An 18,523-nucleotide genomic window follows, 5' to 3' on the forward strand; every position below is an offset into this window, starting at 1 on the left:
TGCTGGCGATGCCAGGTGAAATCCAGGGGTCTCAGGCACACAGGCCTGGGCCCCAGGACGCAGGTGCCGTTGCTACCTCCAGCTGTGGGCAAAGAACCCAGGTCCCCGCGGCGGCGGGCTTCCCACACCTGGAACGACCAGGGCTTCTGGGTAGCCCTGAGTTTGGTTCTTGGGATTCTTACTCCTGGCACCACCCCCCCCGCCCCCGCCAAGCTCCATGTCTTGCCTGGGTGGCTGCAGGCACCGCCTGCCACCGCCCTGTTAAGGACTCCACCATGTGTCGTAGATTACTTTTATTTTCCACGATGACACCTCACTAGGAGGAACGCCGTCCCTGGGGTCTCTTAAAAGACAGCTCCTATTCAAGATGAAAGAAGTTAAGCAAAATGCCGGCGCTGCAGCCGCTGCAGTGGGGGCCGCGAGAGGCTGGGCCCGGCTCTGGGGTGCAGGTCCTTCCACACTGCGGTCAGTTTTAGGGAGTCAAGATAGACTTGAGAGGCTGAGGACTGTGGGCGGCGTGGGGCACGTTAGGGGACAGAGGAGCCCAAGGTGGGTCGGGAGAGCACCAGTGGGCAGCGTTCACCACACCCTTCGCCGGGTGGCATCCTGGCCTCTGGCCCGCGTGGGAGCACTCCTTTTGGGAGGTGGTGACACCCAGTGTGTGTGTTCGTGCCCCCCTGCGGCGTCCTGGTGTCCCTGTGCTGGTGGGTCCACAAGCCGGGGTAGGGGCTCTGGGTGCCTGCAGCAGAAAATGTGCTGGGAGGGTGTGGGGCCCTGCAGGGGTGGGGTGGGTGGGCCACAGAGAAGCCACGCCAGGGAATGAGTGGGTGTGGCCCAGTGACCTGACCTGGGTACACATCCCCAGCAGCAGGGTTAGCGCAGCCAAGGCTCAGGCGCAGCGGGCCTGCACTCTGTGTGTGTGTGTGTCTGCATATGTGTGTGTGTGCACCTCTGTGTGTATGTCTGTGTGTGTGTGTCTGCATGTGTGTGTGCGCATCTGTGTATGTATGTGTGTGTCTGCGTGTGTGTGTCTGTGTGTTTGTGCATCTGTGTGTGTATGTGTGTGTGTGTGTCTGCATGTGTATGTGTGTGTGCATCGCTGTGTGTGTGTGTGGGTGTATGTGTGCATGTCTGCGTGTGTGTGTGTGTGCATCTGTGTATGTGTATGAGTGTATTTGCGTGTCTGTGTGTGCGTGTCTGCGTATGTCTGCGTGTGTATGTCTGCATGTGTGCATCTGTATGTGTGTGGGGGGGTGTGTGCGTGTCTATGTCTGTGTGTGTTTGTGCATCTGTGTGTGTATGTGTGTGGGTGTGTGTGTGCGTGTCTGCGTGTGTATGTCTGTGTTTGTACATCTGTGTATGTCTGTGTGTGTGTGCGTGCCTCTGTGTGTGTGTGCGTGTCTGTGTGTGTGCATGTCTGTGTGTCTGTGTGTCTGTATGTGTGCGTGTCTGTGCGTGTGTCTGTGTGTGCGTGTCTGTGTGTGTGTCTGCATTTTTCTGTGTTTCTCCGTATCCTTGTCTCTGTGTGAGTATGTGTGTGTCTCTAGAGTGTCTGTGTGCCTGTGTCTGTCTGTCTGTGTGTCTCTATATGTCTTTATGTGTCTCTGTCTCTGTGTGTCTCTGTGTTTCTGTATGCATGTGTGTATGTGTGTGTCTCTGTGTGTGTTTCTGTATGTGTTCATGTGTCTGTGTGTGCATCTGTTTCTGTGTGTGTGTCTCTGTATGCATATGTGTGTCTGTGTGTTTCTGTGTTTCTGTATGCATGTGTGTGTTTCTATGGGCTTGTGTGTCTCTGTGTTTCTCTGTGTGTCTGTCTCTCTGTCTCTATGCATGTGTGTGTCTGTGTTTCTGTATGTATGTGTGTGTCTGTGTGTATTTCTGTATGTATGTGTGTGTCTGTGTTTCTGTATGCATGTGTGTGTCTGTTTCTGTGTCTCTGCATGTGTGTGTCTGTGTTTTTGTATGTATGTGTTTGTGTGTTTCTGTATGCATGTGTGTGTCTCTATGCATGTGTGTGTCTGTGTTTCTGTATGCATGTGTGTGTCTGTTTCTGTGTCTCTGCATGTGTGTGTCTGTGTTTTTGTATGTGTGTGTTTGTGTGTTTCTGTATGCATGTGTGTGTCTGTGTCTCTGTGTGTGTGTGTGTGTCTATGCATGTGTGTGTCTGTGTCTCTATGCTTGTGTGTATCTGTGTTTCTGTATGCATGTGTCTCTGTGTGTTTCTGTATGCATGTGTCTCTGTGTGTTTTTGTATGCATGTGTCTCTGTGTGTTTCTGTATGCATGTGTGTGTTTCTGGGTGTCTGTGTGTGTCTCTGTAGGGTGTGCATGTCGAGGTCTCCTGGGAGTCCGCCCCAGTGGCTCCCAAGCATGCACTGGCCTCCCCTGGAGGGTGTGTTAAACCCAAGTGTCAGCCTCTCCCCGGGAGGTCCTGTGGTCTGGAGGCTTCGGGAGACTGCACCTTCTGGGAGTCCTGCACTGTGGGTGCAGGAATCCCGCAGCCCTGGAGGTGCTGGGGCAAGGCTGAGCCTCAGGGTGGACTGTGGGGTAGGGAGGTGCTCACCCTGGCTGAGGGGCAGGGTGGCAGCGGGGGCACTTCCCAGCAGCCCTGAGTGGCGAAGGGCCACAGGGGCCCAGGAGCGGGGCAGTGGCTCCAGGATGGCTCTAGGGCCTTGGCGTACGGCAAGGGGCGAGATAGCCTCACCTGGGGCCTGGGGCGCGGTCATCTTGATGGCAGCATTAATTGAGCTCCTCCTGTATGTGGGCACTGTGCTGGGTGCCCTGAGGGTGTCAGTTCATTAGGGCCACACAGAGGCCTCCATTGTCACCTCATCCCACTTTGGAGATGTAGAAACTGAGGCACGGGCACGCCAGGTGGACGTGCCCAGGTCACAGCTGTGCATGGCTGCCCACAGTCTGGGCATCGGGTGGGAGCAGCTTTCACTGTCCAACCCCCACGGCAGCTGCAGGTGGGGGATGAGGGCACAGCCCGTGGTGGGGGATGACATTCAGTGCAGAGTGCACAGAGGGGCGCTCAGCCTGTGTGGGTCTGGACCCTGTCACAAGTTTGGTCCGAATGCTGGGCAGAGCCCCTGGGGCAGGGACGCCACGGAGGCCCCAGCCTGAACCATCCAGTTGCAGAAATGAAGTGCAGGCCTCCCAGCCACATTTTGGGCTGTGTTTCCTGGGATGGTGGCTGATGAGGTCCCCGGGTGGGACCGCCTGGTGACTCGCAGGCGGGTGACAGGAACAGCTGCTGTCACCCACCACTGATCCTGCTTCTGCCTCTCCTCCCCAGGGCTGTGCAGAAGCTCAGCTTGGCCTCCAAGCGGAAGAAGCCCCACCCGCCACCACCTCCAGCCACCCGCGGCGCCTCCACCTACCCCACCGACTTCAGTGGGGTCCTGCAGCTGTGGCCGCCCCCGGCGCCCCCCTGCCTGCTCAGGGCTGCCTCCAAGACCAAGGACAACCCTGGCAGCATTGGGAAGGTAGACGCAGCCCCGAGTTCGGGGCCCTGGGTGGGGAGGCCAGGGGCGTCTGAGAAGATGCAGGAGGGGCGTGGGAGTGGAGGGGCTGCCACTTCCTTCTCTGGGTTGGATAAGAGTGGTCAGTGGGGTGCCATGGGGAGACTGAGGCCCAGGTGGCAGCAGGGTGCCTGGGAGCCTGTGCTGGGCTGGGACTGAGGGGATGGGCGGGGAGTGGCGCGTCCTAGGGGTCCCAGGGGCACGTGCTAGGTTCATCGTGGGGTGGGACAGCCAGGTCACGGGGCTCCCAGGGACTAAGGATTGGGTTTGATTCAGGGAAGCTGCTCACGAAGGCTCCACTGAGACGTGGCCCTGAGGGGGCTGGGGGCAGGAGGGGGCTCTGTGCTCTCCAGAGTCACCGTGTGCAGGCGGGCCCCTGCTGTGGGAGAGGGGGATGTGTGTGAGGTTGATTCTGGCACCGTGCTCCAGATGGGAAGGCTGCAGCCTGTGGAGGGCACAGGGTCTCCATCAGTGATAGGACAGGCTGGCTCCTGGCTGCCCCTGGAGCTCTGAGCCTGGGGCCTGTGGCTTGCTGGTTGTGCCCTCCAAGTCTTGGAGAAATACCTGCCCTGGCCGGATGGTGGCCCTGCCTTCTGCTGGGAGCTGGCAGTGCCTCGTTCATGGGCCCATGGAGGGTGGGAAGCCAGTCACACAGCTCTGTGTGTGCTCCCTGTGGATTTTCCCGCCCCTCTGCCTGCTCTGCAGCCAGCCCCCTCCCGCCAGCACCCCGAAAGCACTGCCTGGTGCCTCCAGGCCCAGAGGAGGCCTTGGAGGCTCTGTGCCCCATGTGGGCCATCAGCTCCGTGTCCTTCTGGACTCAGTTGGACCACGATTCCCAGGGGTTCAGCTCCCCAGGGACAGGGTCTGGAGGGGACTCTGTGCCCACGTTGGAGACCCCCTGACAGAAGGCCCCTGTCCCTGGGTCTGGGGCTGCCACAGGCCCCTCCCACTGCCCTAGCTGCCCTGGGTCTAGGGTGCCAGGAGCACCCCCCGCCCCCATGGTCCTGGTGACAGCCTGCTTGACGTTCACAGCTCTGTAGTCCTGCAGGGGCCTCCACACCTTGGGGCTTTGTTAGAGCTGGGGAGGTGGCAGGCTAGTGGGAGGGTTCTGAACGTGCTGGCTGCGGGGAAGGGCTTTAAGTGACTGTGTGTCCGGCCCTGCCCTCAGTGGTGCAGCTGTCGGGGGGCTCTGCCCGCTGCCCGCCCAGTGATGTAGTGAGCGTTGTACTTGCAGCCCCTGGAATGCTAATTTCAGTGACTTGAGCCCCCCAACCTCTCCAGGCCAGTCCTGGCGTGACCCAGTCCTGACCCTGGGTCCTCCCCACCCTCAACAGTCCCCTTGAGACGGGGCAGGTGGGTGCTGTGGGCCAGGCGGCCGCTGCCTCAGCCGTGTGGGCTGCAGAGCTGGGGAGGACGCCGAGGTCAGGTGTGGGCGGTGGTGGGCAGGCAGCATCCAAGTTCCCCGCCCGGCCTGGGATCAGGGCCCTGGCTCTGGCCTGGGCCTGGCACTCAGCCTGTTTGTGCCATCCGGTTGGGGCAGGGGGCAGAGGAGTCAGCAGCTCCTTCAGGAGTCCGCAGCACTTTTCCCAGGGCCCCGCGTTTCTTAGGGGACAGCTTCTGCCCCACTTCCTCCTGGGGGCAGCCTTGGCCGGGCTTCTCCCTTCTCTCCATGGCAGTCACACCCCCGCCCTGCCCCGGAGCGCTCAGTGCTTCCCCAGCAACAAGGAGCCCTGGGTCACCAGCCTTCCAGCCCCTCCACCCTCCACACCCCCCAGCTTCCCGGGTGTTATTAGCACTAATGTCACATAGTCAGAAATGCCGCCTGAAAGGCGTTTAATATTGTCACAGAAAAGAAGTTAGATTACGTTCAATTTCTGACATTAATGTGCTACTTAAGATAATTCATCACATTGTGGTATTAAAAAGACATCCCTGTCTGGGTGGGTGCTGAGCAGCGCCCCTCCCCCTCGCTGCCTAGGCTACCCCTCCAGAGCTGGAAGCCCTTTTTTAATGCAAAATGTGTTTTTTCCCTACCAGGCAGCTATTCAGTAGGGCTTTGTAATATCTGAACATTTAGGGGAGAGACTTGCTGTGCCTTCTCCTGCAAAGACCCTGTCATTTCCCCGAAAGGGTTTGCTCTCGGCAGACAATGGCCTGGGCTGGGACCAGGGCAGTGTGGGGCAGGCTAGATGGCCGGTGCCCGCACTGTGGGCTGCTCCATCCCCTCCCTGGGGAGGCCCGCACCCTCCCCTCCCTCCTGGTTGTGAACCTGTTCTGGGATTAATGCCGCTGGTGGAAAGGGTGGCCGGCAGGTGTTGAGAACCGAACCGTGGGCCTCTCCACGCCACTCCTTCCCGCTAGGAATTCTCTCAAATCTGCAGAACCCATTTGGCTCCTGAAGTGGTGAGGAGTTCACGCTGGAAAAAAAATTGCCAAAAATTACCGGGAAGTGCACGTTTTCGTCTGCTTTGCGGCGGCGTCTGGAAATGAAATAGTTTTGTTCACGTTGTCAGGGGAATAAAAGAATCGATTCTCGCCTAATGGAGCCCAGGTTCTGAGTAGTACAATAGAAAAGTGTTTCTTCACGCTGCTCCCCGGAGAGCGGGCACTCCCGACTCCAGTGGCTTGCATATCAATGTGCCCCGTGCCCAGGGGAGTAGATGGCGCCTGGTGCGAACTACCCACGGTAAACCAATTTTGCCGGCGTTATGTATGTGTCACTTACAATTAAATCCGTGAAAAATATTGGCTCTGAAATGCGTCTCGGGTAATTTGATTTACGCTGTAGTGGAGAAATCAGAGAGATCAGTGCAGAGTGGACTGTGGTGTCCTCCAGCAGGAAATGGGGCCTGTCTCCGGCCCTGCGTTGGAGCCCTGGTTCAGGGTGGCCCTCGTGTGCGCAGCCTCTGCTGGGTCGGAGCCGCTGCCTCCTGGCATCGAGACACCAGATCCACCTGTGTGGGGCGTCCCTCCTGTGCGTGGGTTTCGGAGTGTTTGCAGTGATTGCTCTGGGCTCTGGTATCCTGGGTCCTGCCCCTCCCCGGCATCTGTCCCCTCTCAGGGTGCTGGGGTTGGTGTCAGGATCTTCCAGTGCCCGTGTGGGGCCCAGTTTGGGATCTGTGTGTGTGTGCTTTGGAGACACCATTGCTTCTGCCCAGCACCAGGGCTGCCTGGTTCCCTGCCAGCTCGGGAGGTCAGGCTGGAAGCCTAGCCCCACCCTCAGTCTGCCCCCCCGGGCCTCAGTCTCCCCAAGCCTGCAGTGGGGCCGGTGAGACTGAGGCGTCAGAATTTACGTCTTCCCTTGGATGGGATCCTTCTTGTCTTGCGCCTCCCCGTTTGCATGCTAATGGGCTTCCCCCTGCTTTCTGCTGACCCTAGTCCGGCAGGCCACAGGGTGCCAGGGTTCGGTTCCCTCAGCTGGCCCAGGTCGGAGGCAGCCATGCCCCTGGATGGCTCCCCTGGCAGCACCAGCCCTCTGCGGCTCTCACCCCTCTGTGGGGCAGTTCATTCCCTTATCTTCCAAGTGCTCCACCTCAGCCTGGGGAGCAGCCTGCAGGGGCTAGGCCGGGGGGCTGTGCTCCTCCCTCCTGCCCTTTCCTGGCCTGAGCTGCTCTGCAGTACCTGAGCATCCGTCTCTCTTTTCATGGAGGCGCCTGGAGCCTACCGCCCCCTCATTCTCTGTGCCGCACGTTCGGTGCTGACAGGCTGTGCACAGGCCTTGCCTCTCCCTGGCCCTCCCTCACCTTCTCTCTGCTCTGCTGACCTCACATGGGATCTGCTCTCGCCTGGAGCAGGGGCGCGGTGTCCACATTCCTGCGGTGGGGGTGCCAGTGTGAGGCCTGGCCCGCTGTCCCCTCCTGAGCTGGGCCCCTCCTGCCCTGTAATTAGTGGCCAGCTGGGTGGAGGCAGCTTCTCAGGTGCCACCCACTTCTGCCCCAGGTGAAGGTTATGCTTCGGATCTGGCCCGCACAGGGGGCCCAGCGCTCGGCCGAGGCCATGTCCTTCCTGAAGGTGGACCCTCGGAAGAAGCAGGTGATCCTCTATGATCCCACCGCCGGTCCCCCAGGCAGCACAGGCCCCCGGCGAGCCGCCACTGCTGCAGTTCCCAAGATGTTTGCCTTCGATGCCGTCTTCCCCCAGGACTCCGAGCAGGTACGGGCAGGCGGACTGGGCGTCCTCCTGGGGGTCCGGAGCTGGGCTGCTGGCTCAGCACATGGGTTAGATCTGCGCCTGCTTTTCCGTGCCGGGTGCAGAGGAAGAGTGAGCAAGGGGGGCCCGCTGGCTGCGGTGCCTGCCGGCTTACCTCCCTCATCCACCTGGCCAGCGTCCTTGGGTGTCTCCACCTGCCCCTGCTGAGGCTCTGGGCCAAGTCCACAGGGAAAGGCCTGGTTTTCCGGAGCCCGCCCTCCGGGGAAGTTTTCTGAGCAGCTGTTGAGCTCTGGGCTCTGGGGGCGCCCGGTGCTCCCTGCTCATGCTGAGCGGTGGACCGTGTGGCCGCGTGTGCATCTCTCTATGCGTGGTGGTCTGCCCTCGGCAGCCGGACTTCTGTGCTTTGCGGGTGTGTGTCTGCACGTGTCTGGCCAGTCCCTCCTGCGTATGTCCTGGGTCCTGTTCTTGTGTGTTCTGTGCTTTCCGTGTGCACATGGGACCTGTCCTTGGTCCCAGGTGTGCAGCCCAATCTCCTTGTGGGCTGACTGCCTGCATGTGCCAGGACAGACTGGCCTCAGGCCCACAGATGTGGCAGAAGGAAGGGGCCACAGCCCCTGGGCCCTGGCACCTGCCTGATTCTCTGTGTCCCCCCAGGCCGAAGTCTGCTCGGGGACCGTGGCCGACGTGCTCCAGTCGGTGGTCAGCGGGGCTGATGGCTGCATTTTTTCCTTTGGCCACATGAGCCTGGGTAAGTGCCCTTGCCCCACCCTGGATGGGTCCTGCCGGCCACCCCCTCCCGTCCTCATTATGGTGGTTGTTGGCAGCTTCCAGTGGGAAAGGAGGCTGGTTCTACACATGGGCAGTGGTGGGCATATGGGGTGAGGGGCTTGTGGAGAGGAAGCTGAACCCCTGCAGAACTAAAAGGCAGAGGGCTTAGGATGGATCCAAAGAGGCCCCTAAGATCTCAGTGCCCCCGGTTGACCCCAGGGACCTCAGGAGCCATAAAGGCTCCTTGCATGGTGTGTGGTGGGGCCTGACGCCTTCGTGGCCCCCAGGCAAGTCGTACACCATGATCGGGAAGGACAGCTCGCCGCAGAGCCTGGGCATCGTGCCCTGCGCCATCTCCTGGCTCTTCAGGCTCATCGAGGAGCGTAGGGAGAGGACGGGCACCCGCTTCTCCATCCGGGTCTCAGCTGTGGAGGTGTGCGGGCGTGACCAGAGCCTGCGGGACCTGCTGGCCGAGGTGGCCCCTGGCAGCCTCCAGGACGCCCAGTCTCCGGGAGTGTACCTGCGGGAGGACCCCGTGTGTGGGGCACAGGTGCGCCTGCCTACTGTCCCACCCTGGGGGAGGGGGGCTGTGCTCGGCCCTGAGCTGCTGAAGACACTGCAGGCTCTGCCTTTCCTGCAGCTCCAGAACCAGAGCGAGCTGCGGGCACCCACGGCCGAGAAGGCGGCCTTCTACCTGGATGCTGCCCTGGCGGCCCGCAGCACCAGCCGAGCGGGCTGCAGTGAGGACGCCCGACGCAGCTCCCACATGTTGTTCACGCTGCACGTCTACCAGTACCGAATGGAGAAGTGCGGCCGGGGAGGAAGTAGGTGCCACGCCCGCACTCCCAGACCCCTGTGGGACGTGTGTCAGCGGAGACCCAGGCACAGGGGCCCGTCATCCAGTGGCCCCTGGGGATGTCCCTAGGGTTGTCCCCTGCTTGGGCCTGGGGTGGGGCTGTGGAGCAGGGTCTGGGGGCCCCTGGCTACACCATCATTTGCTTGTCTTGCGGTTCCAGTGTCCGGAGGCCGCAGCCGCCTGCACCTCATCGACCTGGGCAGCTGTGAGGCGGCATCTGGCAGGACCGGGGAGGCTGCTGGGGGTCCCCTGTGTCTGTCCCTGTCGGCCCTGGGCAGCGTCATCTTGGCCCTGGTCAATGGAGCCAAGCATGTGCCGTACCGGTGAGTGTGGGGCCTGGGCAGGTGCCGACCAGGGTGGCCCCTTGGTGACCTGGTAAATCCGTGTCTGGTGTGCCCGGTGCTGCTGTGGTCCCCAGCTCCTCAGGGCTTTGCTCCTCCACCACTTGACAGGCCTTGCTGCCCGTGGGCTGCCTGGGGCACCACGCTGTGCTGGTGCCGGAGCTGGGTGGGAACGAGACTCATCCCAGGGCTGCCCTTGGCCAGCCTTTCCCTAAGTTCCCTTCCCAAGCCCTTGGTGTCTGAACCGCCTCGACCCCCAGGGACCACAGGCTCACCATGCTGCTGCGTGAGTCCCTGGCCACCGCCGGCTGCCGCACCACCATGATCGCCCATGTGTCGGACGCGCCAGCGCAGCACGCGGAGACACTCAGCACCGTGCAGCTCGCTGCCCGCATCCACCGCCTGCGCAGGAAGAAGGCCAAGGTGCTCCCCACCTCCTGCCCACCTCATCCCGGGGCCCTCCCGGCTCCTGTGTCCACTGCAGGCCTCTGCTGGCCTGGTTGGGGCGAGGGGGGGCAGCAGGTGGCCTGGAACCTGAGTACATGTCCTGTGTGTTCTGGTGTTATGAGACTGTGCCCTTGTGGCCCTCCCTGAGGGGTGAGGAGCCCAGCCTGAGATCTCTGGATGCCTTGGGGCTTGCTGTATGCGGCTTGTGGTGGCCTCACTCCAGCCTGCTGCCCCTGCACAGGCCCTGGGGTGCTCAGGAGAGCCACACCAACTCCACAGGGACTTCTTAGGGACCCATCTCTGGGGCTAGAGGGTGGAGTTAGGGGCACTCTGGGGTTACATGGCCCTTGGTGTGAGTCCCGGCCACTGGCCTGGGCATGCATGCTTGTCTTTTGAGCTTCCCGTTCCCTCCCGGTGTGGGGTAACACCGTTTTCTTTGTAAAGTTGCTAAGAATGGTCACTTAGGTTCTTCCCCTGAGACTCAGTACCGCTCCCAGTGTTTGGCGGGACATGGTCGGTGGTGGCTGCTGTGGTTTTCATCTCAGTGACCACAGCATTGGCCCTGTGCTCTGGGGAGGGTCGGGGAAGCGGGGTTGGGATGGGATGAGTGGGTGTAGGGGAGCCTGGGCTCACCAGCTCCACTTTTCTTTCCCCAGTATGCCTCCAGCTCCTCTGGCGGGGAGAGCTCCTGCGAGGAAGGCCGGGCCCGTCGGCCCCCGCACCTGCGGCCCTTCCACCCACGCACTGTGGCGCTGGACCCCGACCGCATGCCCCCCTGCCTGCCCGGCGACCCCGATTACTCCTCCAGCAGCGAGCAGTCCTGTGACACGGTCATCTACGTGGGGCCTGGTGGAGCAGCGCTGTCAGACCGGGAGCTCACCGACAATGAAGGTCCGCCTGACTTCGTGCCCATCATCCCTGCCCTGAGCCGCCACCGGCCCTCCAAGGGCCCCCGAGACGCAGACCACTTCCGCTGCAGCACCTTCGCGGAGCTGCAGGAGCGGCTGGAATGCATGGACGGCAGTGAGGGTCCCTCAGGAGGTCCAGGTGGCACCGATGGAGCTCAGGCCAGCCCTGCCCGTGGGGGCCGGAAGCCCTCGCCACCGGAGGCTGCATCCCCCAGGAAGGCCATGGGCACCCCGATGGCTGCCAGCACCCCTCGAGGCAGCTCTGGCCCAGACACCTCCCAGAGTGCCCCTGAGCCCTGCAAGGCCACTGTCTGGGGTGACCAGAGAGAGGATGGCAGCACTTGGCCCCAGCTGGTGGTCCCGGAAAAGGCTGCAGTGGTTGGAGGCAGGAGGCCATTGCCCAGCCCGGCTCCCCCACCCCCTCAGTTGCTGGAAACCTGCAGAGCCCCAGAGGAGCCTGGGGGAGAGGGCACTGATGGAGTGGCACGGACCCCTCCCGTGGGCATGAGTGGGCAGGTGGCTGGGTCCCCGATGATTCCTGGGGCCACCTGCCCCCGCCTGGCTGCTGGCAGTCGCTGTCCGGAGCGGGGCCTGCTCACCACCACGGTGACCCTGCAGCGGCCTGTGGAGCTCAACGGCGAGGACGAGCTGGTGTTCACGGTGGTGGAGGAGCTGTCCCTGGGGGGGCTTGCTGGAGCTGGGCGGCCCACCAGCCTGGCTAGCTTCGACAGCGACTGCTCTCTGCGGGCCTTGGCCTCGGGATCCCGGCCGGTCAGCATCATTAGCAGCATCAACGATGAGTTCGACGCCTACACCTCTCAGGCCCCTGAGGAGGGACCCCTGGAGGGGGCGGCCTGGGCCGGCAGCAGTCACGGCTCCTCCATCAGCTCCTGGCTCAGCGAGGTCAGCATCTGTCCTGCCGACAGCCGTGGCCCCACGCCGCAGCCCCCCTTCAGCCCCGACTCGCTGGCAGGGCTTGACCCTGGGGGCCCCCCTGCCCTGGATGGTTCCTTGCGGGATGGCAGCTCTGGGTTCCTGGAGCCAGACAGACCTGACAGTCCCGGGCCAACCTGGGGTCTGTGCCCTGGGGAAGTGGCTGCAGTGGCCCCATCCCGACCCGGCAGGGAGCCCCAGGCCGGGCCCTCGCGGGGGGCATCTGCAGCACAGACCATCCACTCCAGCCTCCCCCGGAAACCGAGCACTGCCTCTGCCACCACCCGTGTGGGCTGCACTCGCCCGGGCCAGAGCCCACCTGGCCGTGGAGGCCTCTTTGAGGACCCGTGGCTGCTCCGGACAGGGGAGTGTGATGTCCAGGCAGCTTTTGCCGGCAGGGCCCCCAGCCCCACACTTGGCTCCCCCCGGCTGCCTGAGGTCCAGGCGATGCTAGCCTGTGCCCAGAGAGTGGTGGACGGGTGTGAGGTGGCAGCCAGGGTGGCCCGCAGGCCAGAGGCTGTGGCTCGGATCCCACCGCTGCGGAGGGGTGCCACCACGCTGGGTGTGACAGTGCCAGCTGCGTCCTGGGGGGATGCTCCGGCAGAGGTGGTGGCCTGCTCGGGCAGCCTGAAGGCCTCCCCCACCAGCAAGAAGAGTCTGGCTCCCAAGGGGGGCTTCCTCCCGAGGCCCAGTGGGGCGGCCCCCCCGGCCCCACCCATGAGAAAGTCCAGCCTGGAGCACAGGAGCAGCCCGGCCTTGGCGCCTCCCCATGCTGTGAACCTGCCACGTGCCGGGGCTGCTGCCGTCCTTCGAGGGGAGGAGGAGTCCAGGCCCGGCAGCCGGGCTGACCACTCTGTCCCCAGGGCCACGTCCAGCCTGAAGGCCCGGGCCAGCAAGGTAGAAGCGGCACATCGTCTTGCCGGCCACGCGTCTCTGGAGCGGTACGAAGGCCTGGCGCACAGCAGCAGCAAGGGCCGGGAAGCCCCTGGGCGGCCTCCCCGAGCCGTACCCAAGCTGGGTGTGCCACCGTCCAGCCCCACACACAGTCCAGCTCCTGCCTGTAGGAGCGGCGCAGCCAAGGCTGTGGGGGCCCCCAAGCCCCCTGCAGGTGGAGGCAAGGGCCGTAGCCTAGTGGCTGGCGGGTCGCGGGCTCTGGGGCCTTCGGTGAAGCTGTCGGCGGGTTCTGTGCCGGGCCGGAGCCCTGGCGGCCCTGTGGCCGGTCCCAGAGCAGCCCCACGGGCCGGGCCCAGTGTCGGGGCCAAGGCCGGCCGGGGTACCATCATGGGCACCAAGCAGGCGCTCCGGGCTACTCACAGCCGTGTCCATGAGCTGTCGGCCAGTGGAGCCCCGGGCCGAGGTGGCTCCTCTTGGGGCTCAGCGGACTCGGACAGCGGCCACGACAGCGGTGTGAATGTTGGGGAGGAGCGGCCACCCCCAGGCCCAGCCTTGCCCTCACCCTACAGCAAGGTGACCGCCCCGCGGCGGCCCCAGCGCTACAGCAGCGGCCATGGCAGTGACAACAGCAGCGTGCTGAGTGGAGAGCTGCCGCCCGCCATGGGCCGCACCGCCCTTTTCCACCACAGTGGTGGCAGCAGCGGCTATGAGAGTCTGCGGCGTGACAGCGAGGCCACTGGCAGCGCCTCCTCTGCCCCTGACTCCATGAGCGAGAGTGGGGCTGCCTCCCCAGGTGCCCGCACCCGCAGCCTCAAGTCCCCCAAGAAGAGGGCCACAGGTAGGTGCGGACGTGCACAGCCTTCTACAGTTGACGGGCTTTCTGTGTGTAGCTGTGCACAGCCCTCCACAGTTTACAGAGCTTTCTGTGTGTAGATGTGCACGGCCCTCTACAGTTTACAGAGCTTTCTGTGTGTAGATGTGCACGGCCCTCTACAGTTTACAGGGCCAGGAGATACTGGACAGACGGGCACAGCCTTTGGTCCCAGACGCACACAGCCCTGGACAGTTTACAGACTCGCCTGGGGCTTCCTGTGTGTGGACGTGCACAGCCCTCTGCAGTTTATAAACACCTTGTGCTTGCCCTTCTGTGGCCCCACCCTGCCCCAGGGGTCAATCCTAGTCTGTGTCAGGGCGAGCACAAGGGCAGCCTTGCACGGGTCGCCAGGCTGGAGCACTGGACTTGGTTTGGGTCCCGGGCCTGGTGCCTTGCTGGCGAGTGTCTAGCTGCCTGGGAGGGCCCCACCAGGGCTGCCCCAAGGGACAGAACTGCTCAGATCATGGCAGGGAAAGTGGGGGCACTCTCGAGAGCTGTGGGCCTGGCTTGGGGTCGGCTCCCTCCCTGCCCTGGGCAGAGCACCAGGCTGAGGATTCCTGGAATGGACCCCTAAGGTCTCCCGGTCAGGACTTGGGCTGGCTCCTCAGCGTCCCCTCAGGGGCTGTGCCTGGACTGGGCCCCGCCTCTGCTCACCCTGTGCCCGGCTCTCTGTTCCAGGTCTGCAGCGGCGGCGCCTCATTCCCGCCCCACTGCCCGACTCTTCTGCCCTGGGCCGCAAGCCCAGCCTCCCCGGGCAGTGGGTGGACCTGCCCCCGCCCCTGGCCGGCTCCCTGAAGGAGCCGTTTGAGATCAAGGTGTACGAGATTGACGACGTGGAGCGCCTTCAGCGGCCCCGCCCCACCCCGAGGGAGGCCCCCACCCAGGTAGGGCTGGGGTCTGTGAGCCCTGGTGGGGAGGCCTGGTCACAGATGGCAGAGTGAGCCATCTGATGGGCTCATCAGGCCTCTGGGGCTGCGGCCGCGCAGCTCCTGACCTCACTTTCTGTTCACAGCCCTCCCAGGACACGAAGGTAAGAGTGGCTCTGCCCAGCCCAAGCCTGTGGCAGCTCCGACACTTTCCTTGGGCAGTGGGTGGGTGGCTGGGGGGGTCCTGAGGCCACTGCTGCTGTCTGCTGGAATTCTCCCCAGTCGTGGGGAGGGTGGTCCTAGAGCGGTGCCAGGACCCAGACAGGCATGGGTGGGCTGCCCCAGGTCCGCCCCCTGCCCGCCCTTGGGGCCCCACTGTGTGCCTGCCAAGGTCTGGCAGGTGAAGGGAGGCGGGGGCCACGGCAGGGCTGCTGGGGGTCTCTGGGGAGAGGGTCCCATGCCTGAGCCCCCCACCCGGCCTGCCTCCCAGGGTCTGGCGTGTGTCAGTACAAGGCTGCGGTTGGTGGAGCGCAGGCAGCAGCGGCTACGGGAGGTGCAGGCCAAGCACGAGCACTTGTGTGAGGAGCTGGCCGAGACCCAGGGCCGGCTGATGCTGGAGCCTGGCCGCTGGCTGGAGCAGTGTGAGTCCCGCCTGCCCACGGACCCAGCCTGGCCCACCATGTGCCCTGACGCCTGCCCTCCCCTCCCCTCCCTGAGCCCCGTTGCTCTCCTGTACCTGCTCTCCCGTACCTCGTGGTGGGAAGGCTGGAAGGCAGGGTCGGCCGGGCCAAGATGCCTTTCCTGGGGACTCTGGGGGGCCAGGTGGCTGCCCCCAGCCTCGGGCCTGACACAGGTGCCCCTCCCCTCTCCTCCCCTTCCCAGTTGAGGTGGACCCGGAGCTGGAGCCTGAGTCGGCCGAGTACCTGGCGGCCCTGGAGCGAGCCACGGCAGCCCTGGAGCAGTGCGTGAACCTGTGCAAGGCGCACGTCATGATGGTCACCTGCTTCGACATCAGCGTTGCAGCCAGTGCTGCCGTCCCGGGGACGCAGGAGGTGGACGTCTGAGGCTGGGCACCAGACAGGATGGGGTGTGCAGGGGGCTGGAGGACGGGACGTGGGATGGAGCGAGGATGTGGTGGGGGCTGTAGGAGGAGGATGCGGAGGGGTTTATGTGCAGGACGGGAGTCTCGGAGAGGAGACGGAGGGCGGGCCGGCCACGCGGTGGACAGAGCGAGGGTGCCAGAGTGACCAGAAGACCGTCACCACCCAACAGCAACGCAAGTGCCTTTGACCTTGATTTGGACTTTCCTCCCTTTTGCATTTGGTGCTACAGACTTGAGACACCAGCAGAAGTTGTGTTCAGCCCGGCCCCGCTGCGCCTGTCTGGCCCGGGGCTGGCGCCGGTTGTGTTTGCGTCCGTCTTGCCTTCTTTGCAACCAAGCAGTTTTTGTGGAGCGGGACTTACCTGTGTGCCCCAGGGGTCTTTCAGGATTCAGGATGACTTTTCTTTTACAATGGTTTCCTCTCGGCAGAGCCCGGGTTGTGGGGTTCTCAACGCAGATCCATCCCGGGGTCTCTTGGGCAGGGATGGCTGACCTCGAGTCCCCTCCCTTCCCGAGAACCTGCTCTGTCCCGGGGGCAGCTAACAAGGGCTGAGCCCCAGGCACAGGTTGCCTCTTCCACGGCAGGAATTTTTACCAAAACCACAAGCAAAAAACAAAACAGACCACCACGACCAACAACAGAGATAGGGGGATAGGGTTTTGTAAAGGTTCTGTTAGGTTCATATTTTTATATCATTTTGCTCATAAATGCGGAATTTGCCGTGGGAATTTGAAGACAAATGATCTATGTTTTTATGGTTTTCTAGGGAAGGTGTCCTGGGGGCCAGGCTGTCTCCAGCTGTGGGCAGCCTGCTCCCTGTGGGGGGCACCCTGAGCAGGGTGGGGGGCCTTGGGAGGCACTTCTTGCCGAGTGCAGACAGGGGTGATCCTGCCAGCGTTTGCGACGTCCCCGCACGACAGGCTCATACTTTCTGAGGATCGTGCATAGTATAGGACGTCTGAACCTTTGTACAAATGTGTAGATGACATCTTGCTACAGCTTTTATTTGTGAATTAAAGATGCATCAGTGGTTCCCACGGCTGCTGAGTTCGTTGGGTGTCGGCAGACCCCTCATGCCCTGGTGTGCTGCCCTCTGAGGGTTCCCGGGTGAGGGGCAGTAAGTGTGGGAAGGATGCATCCATGGGGACCAGGGCTTTGGGTGCTGTGCCAGGGCCTGCGTCGCAGACCCTGTGGGGCCCACGATGCCATGAGGACCCTTCAGAGAAGGTGGAACACGACAGAGTTGGGATTCAAGCCTGTGCTTCCTCTCTGATCCGCTTTCTTGTTGACTCTGCCCAGATCTTAGGGTCCCGAGGCTGGGGGAGGGAGCCAGGCTTGGGGGCTGGGCTGGTGGGAAACAGCCATGTGTAAGCGGCCCTGGCTCCCTTCTCTCTGGGTTATGCTCTATGGGGAAGTTGAGGCAGGAGTGATGGCAGCATTTCCCTCCCAGAGTGTTATTGCCATCCTCTGCCCCCTGCCTGCCTTTGCTCATGGGCTCAGGACCCCTGAACCACAGGAGGCCCTTCCCGGAGCAGCCTGGATGGAGGCTGTTCCCTGGAGGACTCAGGCCTGGGTCTGTCTTGGCCCTGGTTTGCTGGGTTTTCCCACGGTGAGAGGCCCCAGACCCTCTGGGGATCCCCAGCCATTTGAGTGCTCTGAGCTCATGGCCTCACCTGACCTGTACATATGCCCTCTGGGGCCACCTTAGCTGTTGCTCTGGTTGCCTCCTGGCCTCTTTGGCCTCTTTCATATTTGGTAGGCCCCCAACTGAACCAGTTAGCTTCCTTAAGCCTGTTACACTGTCCCCATGCCAGTATCCCCCACCTGCCTGGCCTGCGAAGGTTGCGTCTGGGCACCTGCCCCTTTCTGCAGCTTTGCACTGGCTTCCAGCTGCCCCACTCCACGTTCAATGTATGAGGTCCTGGCCATGAGGCCTCACCATCCCCTGTGCTGTGATCCCCTGCCCAGTAGCTGGCTGTGCAGCCCCTCCCTCCCTTAGGGACTCCCCCTGTCCCTGGCTAGGTGCCCTTCCCTGGCTCCAGGCGGGAAATCATGGGGTCCCTCCTTGGTGGCTGCCCTAGGCCTCTCCACCATGGCACGTCACACCTTGTGTGGTCTCTGCCTCTCTCCCTGCCTTGATGGGGCTCTTGGTGCCTGATGGGGTCGGAGTCATCACCTTCCCCAATCCTGGGCACAGGGTTGGGGAGACACTGGCTGAAGAAGGAATGAATGAATACGTGAATGACGGCATCCCCTTAAAGAGGCTCCGGCTGTGGAGGAAGCAGGTCCAGGACAGCTCTGGCCATCTGCAGAGAGTCTCCTGCCGGCCTTGCACTGTGGTCCCACACAGACCCAGTCCTTTGTGTGGCCACAGGGCCCCCCAGGTCAGGCCACAGGGTCATCCACACCCAGGCCCCTAGTGTCCATCACAAGTGGCCCTTTCTGGGATTGGGGTTGCAGGCCGGCCCAGGAGGCCACTGGGGCCCCTGATTCTCCAGCCCCAGCTCTGCTTTTGTTTGAGGCCAGTGCTGCATCCCAGCAGAAACTCAGACTAATGTGGAGGGCTGGGTTGTTCCCAACAAGCCAAGGGCCACGCATGCCGGCTCTGTGCTGGGTTTGGAGACCTCGGCAAAGGGGTCGGGTCGGGGCAGGGTGTCATGGAGCATGGAGTGGGGAGGGGTGATCCTCTCAGGACCCTGCTCTCAGGAGAGCCTGAGAAGCTCACCCACCCCATGTCCTGCAAACCCGGTACAGCTGGCTGTGACCACTGACCTGCACAGAGGCGCTGGCCAGGCACTCCGTCCATGGGATCCAGGACAGTGCTGGGGTCTGAGTGGGACTGGGTGGGTCAGGGTACCTCA

The 18,523-nt window shown here is 62.9% G+C and overlaps 1 protein-coding gene across 2 annotated transcripts in view; it reads left to right on the forward strand.

Annotated features, from left to right (window-relative positions):
- KIF26A (kinesin family member 26A) overlaps positions 1-16,695 on the forward strand; it is a 41,583-nt gene extending 24,888 nt beyond the window's left edge. For both annotated transcript variants that reach the window (XM_025392223.1, XM_025392222.1), the window contains exons 5-15: positions 3,298-3,487; positions 7,463-7,675; positions 8,327-8,420; positions 8,728-8,990; positions 9,081-9,264; positions 9,457-9,619; positions 9,898-10,060; positions 10,741-13,657; positions 14,372-14,577; positions 15,050-15,200; positions 15,442-16,695. In XM_025392223.1, coding sequence (XP_025248008.1) covers positions 3,298-3,487; positions 7,463-7,675; positions 8,327-8,420; positions 8,728-8,990; positions 9,081-9,264; positions 9,457-9,619; positions 9,898-10,060; positions 10,741-13,657; positions 14,372-14,577; positions 15,050-15,200; positions 15,442-15,623 — 4,726 coding nt within the window. In that variant the 3' untranslated portion in view covers positions 15,624-16,695. The remainder of the gene's footprint in view (positions 1-3,297; positions 3,488-7,462; positions 7,676-8,326; positions 8,421-8,727; positions 8,991-9,080; positions 9,265-9,456; positions 9,620-9,897; positions 10,061-10,740; positions 13,658-14,371; positions 14,578-15,049; positions 15,201-15,441) is intronic.
- The last annotated feature ends 1,828 nt before the right edge of the window (positions 16,696-18,523 follow it).

This window comes from Theropithecus gelada, chromosome 7b (genome assembly GCF_003255815.1).
Source record: "Theropithecus gelada isolate Dixy chromosome 7b, Tgel_1.0, whole genome shotgun sequence".
Taxonomy (NCBI): Eukaryota; Metazoa; Chordata; class Mammalia; order Primates; family Cercopithecidae; genus Theropithecus; species Theropithecus gelada.